This window comes from Salvelinus namaycush, chromosome 20 (assembly GCF_016432855.1).
Source record: "Salvelinus namaycush isolate Seneca chromosome 20, SaNama_1.0, whole genome shotgun sequence".
NCBI lineage: Eukaryota > Metazoa > Chordata > Actinopteri > Salmoniformes > Salmonidae > Salvelinus > Salvelinus namaycush.
The window spans coordinates 32566290-32572289 of NC_052326.1; the positions used below are offsets into that span (position 1 = coordinate 32566290).

At 45.7% G+C, this 6000-nt stretch overlaps 1 protein-coding gene across 1 annotated transcript in view; it reads right to left on the minus strand.

The window, feature by feature from the left end:
* Positions 1-4584, minus strand: part of LOC120065266 (tetraspanin-31-like) — a 13877-nt gene extending 9293 nt beyond the window's left edge. Inside the window, exons 1-3 of the mRNA XM_039016103.1 lie at positions 4382-4584; positions 2267-2434; positions 1897-1977 (exon numbers count right to left, since the gene is read on the minus strand). Of these exons, the coding sequence (XP_038872031.1) occupies positions 1897-1977; positions 2267-2434; positions 4382-4444 (312 nt within the window). The 5' untranslated portion in view covers positions 4445-4584. The remainder of the gene's footprint in view (positions 1-1896; positions 1978-2266; positions 2435-4381) is intronic.
* Between the last annotated feature and the right edge of the window lie 1416 nt (positions 4585-6000).

Here is a 6000-nt window from a genome sequence, read left to right on the forward strand (position 1 = left end):
GATTTCTGGTTGGGGAATGTTTTAATAGACGCTGTGGGTACAACATCACCGATGCACATGTTAATAAACTCGCACACCGAATCAGCGTATTCGTCAATGTTGTTGTTCGCCGCAATGCGGCACATATCCCAGTCCACGTGATCGAAGCAATCTTGAAGCGTGGAATCCGATTGGTCGGACCAGCGTTGAACAGACCTGAGCACGGGTGCTTCCTGTTTAAGTTTCTGTCTATAGGCTGGGAGCAACAAAATGGACTCGTGGTCAGCTTTTCCGAAGGGAGGGCGGGGGAGGGCCTTATATGTGTCGCAGAAGTTAGAATAATAGTGGTCTAGGGTTTTGCCAGCCCTGGTAGCACAATCGATATGCTGATAGAATTTGGGGAGCCTTGTTTTCAGATTAGCCTTGTTAAAATCCCCGGCTACAATAAATGCAGCCTCAGGATATGTGGTTTCCAGTTTACAATGAAGTTCTTTCAGGGCCGTCGATGTGTCTGCTTGGGGGGGAATATACACGACTGTGATTATGATCGAAGAGAATTCTCTTGGTAGATAATGCGGTCGGCATTTGATTGTGAGGAATTCTAAGTCAGGTGAACAAAAGGACTTGAGTTCCTGTATGTTATTATGATCACACCACGTCTCGTTAATCATAAGGCATACACCCCCGACCTTCTTCTTACCAGAGAGATGCTTGTTTATGACGGCGCGATGCGTGAAGAAACCAGGTGGCTGTACCTACTCAGATAGCGTGTCTCGAGTGAACCATGTTTCCGTGAAACAAAGAACGTTACAGTCTCGGATGTCTCTCTGGAATGCTACCCTTGCTCGGATTTCGTCTACCTTGTTGTCAAGAGACTGGACATTGGCGAGTAGTATGCTCGGGAGCGGGGCGCGATGTGCCCGTCTACGGGAGCCTGACCAGAAGACCGCTCTGTCTGCCCCTTCTACGGCGCCGTTGTTTTGGGTCGCCGGCTGGGATCTGATCTATTGTCCTGGGTGGTAGGCCAAACAAAGGATCCGCTTCGGGAAAGTCGTATTCCTGGTCGTAATGTTGGTGAGTTGACGTTGCTCTTATATCCAATAGTTCCTCCCGACTGTATATAATAAAACCTAAGATTACCTGGGGTAGCAATGTAAGAAATAACACACAAAAAAAACAAAATACCGGGCCTCCCGGGTGGCGCAGTGGTCTAGGGCACTGCATCGCAGCGCTAGCTGTGCCACCAGAGACTCTGGGTTCACGTCCAGGCTCTGTCACAGCCGGCCGTGACCGGGAGGTCTGTGGGGCGACGCACAATTGGCCTAGCGTCGTCCGGGTTAGGGAGGGTTTGGCCGGTAGGGATATCCTTGTCTCATCGCGCACCAGCAACTCCTGTGGCGGGCCGGGAGCAGTGCACGCTAACCAAGATCGCCAGGTGCACGGTGTTTCCTCCGACACATTGGTGCGGCTGGCTTCCGGGTTGGATGCGCGCTGTGTTAAGACCGCAGTGCGGCTTGGTTGGGTTGTGTTTCGGAGGACGCATGGCTTTCGACCTTCGTCTCTCCCGAGCCCGTACGGGAGTTGTAGCGATGAGACAAGATAGTAACTACTAACAATTGGATACCACGAAATTGGGGAGAAAAAGCGGGTAAAATTAAAAAATATATATACAAAAAAAAAATAATACTGCATAGCTTACTCGGAACGCGAAGCGGCCATCTCTGTCGGCGCCGGAAGTAGGCAAGGGACAACCACACGTCCATATATAGAGAGTAGTGTGCAATAAGAAAGACAGAGTGATGGGACATAAGATAGAAAACAGGAGCTGGAAGAGGTCAAACGATAGCGCGCACACACACACACACACACACACACACACACACACACACACACACACACACACACACACACACACACCTGCTGTCCCTTGTTAATAGCCAGGCAGGAGCAGGACACACCAAACTGGAAAAGAAACACCAGGAACAGAATGACCATGTACTGAGAGAGGAGCAGTCAAGGAGCCAGACCAACATTCAAAGGCTGCACAGACTGAGAGAATACATTTTTACTACTGACCCATATTCAGTAAAGTAAAACGAAACTCGCGCACTCGCAACTCGCACACGAAACTCGCACAGTGACCCATACCAAAGACTTTTGGAACATTATAGGCCAACTCTGCCTGCCCATACTGGTATGAATAGGGCCGACATTGAAGATCTCCTTACTTGTATTGTTTTATTGTAAAGTGTGTTGCGATTGTGAGTGCCCTTTATATAAAGGATACGAAGAAGAGCATGACTTGGTGGTGGTTGAGGGCTCCAATGAGACCCACGATGGAGATAAGCAGTAGGAAGACGCCCACAGCGATGACCCCGCCGATGATGTGGATGCTGGACACGATGCCGAAGCCTTTCCCCCACGCTGCCACGCCGATCAGCAGCAGACCAACCAACTGGGGTTAAAGAGAGAGAAACTAAGTGAGGGGAGAATGAGACAAACACTGACACATTACACACTAGGGATTAACATGAGTAACCGGGATCCCGGGACTGTCCCGGGAACACTTTACAATCTTTACATAGTGGTGCAGCCAAGCCGATAAGGTTGGCGCAGCACCCATTATTTGGGGAGAACCCTGGCATAGTGACCATATCTTGCTTTAAACGCTTTAAAATGGGCACTTACAATCTTTTCAGTATTTCCCAGGACTCATAGGATAAATATGAATTATTCCCAGTATTGTAACTTGGTTGCTTTTCGGGAAAATATGAATCCCTAATACACACAGACATGGGCAAAGAAACGGACACTGACTATTGCTCGTATACACGCACACTTTTGTCCATCTTGGTGTCTATGAACTACAAGTAAACCTTTATTAGTGACAACCAGGCTATACCAGAAAAAATGAAAATTGGCCTAGCTAATCTAATATGTACCTTGAACACAGAGACTATTGGTTGCTATTTTAAAATGGTTGGCCCCAAAACAGTCAGGGGGTATATACCTTCTAGGTATGAGACAAGACCTTATTGTGAATGTGTGCTTGGCTAACTTTTATTTTTTCCACAAGACCTTCACATGTCTATGATATAATTGTGTCAAGTCGTATGCAACAGATTTGATACATGAGATTTTGTTGTTGTTAATGTTATTAGGATCCCAATTAGCTGATACCAATGGCGAAAGCTAGCCTTACCAGGGACTGACGCATGATGAAAAAGACATTAGACAAAATACTTTACAATTTACATACATTTAAAAACATTAACATATAGTGTCCATGTGCATCTATCAGTTACACATACATGTCAGTACAAACACACAAAAGGTGGGTCACATGGGGGAGAAGCATTGTGAGGTGTTGCTTTATTTGGTTTTTGAAACCAGGTTTGCTGTTCACTTGCGGTATATGAGATGGAAAGAAGTTCTATGCAATCTTCGCTCTGTATAATATTGTATGTTTCTTTCAATTTGTTCTGGACCTGTGGCCTTTGAAAATATCCCTGGTGGTATGTCTGGTGAGGTAAGTGTGTCAGTGCTATGTGTAAATTGACTATGTAAACAATTTATATTTTCCAACACTGGATATCTGATTTAACACTTGTCGAGATGTGCAGCAATATAATTAATCTTATATCAATGTGTTCCCTGTGCAGTAGCAATGCAATCACACGGGATTATGGTAATTAAAGGGCACAATAACAGTTAGCTATGTATGATTACTGGAGTTTCACGCCTCAAATGACTCGTACATACAGATCATTTCTAGTTATGGCTGTGGTTGACATTACAGAGATAATGCTGTTGTCTATGTTTACTATCACGAGATCTGTGACATAGCTAGCTACCCGTCACTTGTCGACAGAATCAGCTATGTCCTCTGACAAACGTAAAGTATAGAGTTAGCTAGAGCATATCTGATGCCCTCTGAATGGGTACAAATACAATCAAATGTTAATTAGCGTACAGTAAGTAGCTAGCTACCCTTCCAGCATGTTTATACCGGACACACATACAATTCAACCTCTAACAGGTAATCAAGTCAATCATCAGAAATTATTTGTCACGTTACTGCCTGTAGTAAGCGCCACACAACCTTGCGTAATCATTTTCATGATGTTATGAAATTATATGTTAGCTAGCTAGCGTTAGCTGGTTAACGTTACTCCTTCAGAAAGCATAGATAAATGTTAGTAGCTAATAACTTGTTGACCGTGACAACATTTGCAGATGACAGTAAATTAGAGTCCATTGTTTGCTTCTCGCTAAATCTCAGTGAAACAATAATGGACATTGATCCTAGTTAGCTCTGTGCTAGTACTGCTGCTACCACTGTTAGCATCATCATTCTTCTGCTAGCTGGAAACATTAGCAACAACCAGTTAGCGACACTTACCATGTACACCACGTTGAGTGAACAAAGAGCATTTTTAGAACACGTAAATCCCCCACAAACCATCTTGAAGATATTCTATCTAACTTTGCCAACTACAAGGAATATTTCCCTCTGGACGTTGTTCACTATTTTGTTTACTTTCACGAAACCGAAGCTTGAGGAAGCACCGCTCACTCTTTAAACAGTACAACAGATATCCTGTCTCTGTCAATATCAGTGGGTGTGGTGAGAGAGGCTCTCACTTGTCTGTCATTGGTTTAGATATAGCAAAGATGATATATTTCAACCAATCATCATGGTCGAGACCATGTACTACAAATAAATGATCAAATATTGCAAATATATCCATGCATATGTCAACACATATGCTTTGGGATTTATAATTATTATTTTTTGTATTTTACATTTCTTTTTACTTTTACCCCTTTTTCTCCCCGATTTTGTGGTATCCAATTGGTAGTTACAGTCTTGTCTCATCGCTGCAACTCCCGTACGGACTCGGGAGAGGCGAAGGTCGAGAGCCATGCGTCCTCCGAAACACAACCCAACCAAGCTGCACTGCTTCTTGACACGATGCCCACTTAACCCAGAAGCCAGTCGCACCAATGTGTCGGAAGAACAACTGTGCACCTGGCAACCATGTCAGCGTGCACTGTGCCCGGCCCGCCACAGGAGTCGCTAGTGCGCAATGGGACAAGGGCATCCCTGCCGGCCAAACCCTCCCCTAACCCGAATTAGCTGGGCCAATTGTGCCCCGCCCCATGTGTCTCCCGGTCGCGGCCGGCTGCGACATAATCTGGACTCGAACACAGCTACAGCTACCTTAGACCACTGTGCCACGTCTTTTTTCCCTAACCATATTTGGAATCATTGTAAATGATTATCCGTCTGTACACTTATGACAGCTAATATTGTTGCGAAGCTCGAGTCGATTTACACAGGTCAACCATGCGATAACTGACTCCAGTATCCCTGCACATTGCCCTCAGACGAACCATCAAACAGGCAAAGCATCAATACAGGACTAAGATTGAATCCTATTACACCGGCTCTGACACTCGTCGGATGTGGCAGAGCTTGCAAACTATTATGGACTACAATGGGAAACCCAGCGTGAGCTGCCCAATGACGCGAGGCTACCAGACAAGCCTTTTATGCTCGCTTCGAGGCAAGCAACAGTGAAGCATGCACGAGAGCACCAGCTGTTCCGGACGACTGTGTGATCACGCTCTCCGTAGCTGATGTGAGCAAGACCTTTAAATAGGTAAAAGCCGCGGGGCCATTCGGATTACCAGGACGTGTGCTCAAAGCATGCACGGACCAACTGGCAAGTGTCTTCACTGACGTTTTCAACCTCTCCCTGACCGAGTCTGTAATACCTACATGTTTCAAACAGACCACCATAGTCCCCGTGCCCAAGAAAGCAAAGGTAACCTGCCTAAATGATTACCGCCCCATAGCATTCATGTCGGTAGCCATGAAGTGCTTTGAAAGGCTGGTCATGGCTCACATCAACACTATCATGCTGAAAACCCTAGACCCACTCCAATTCGCATACTGCCCCAACAGATCCACAGATGACGCAATCTCAATCGCATTCCACACTGCCCTTTCCCACC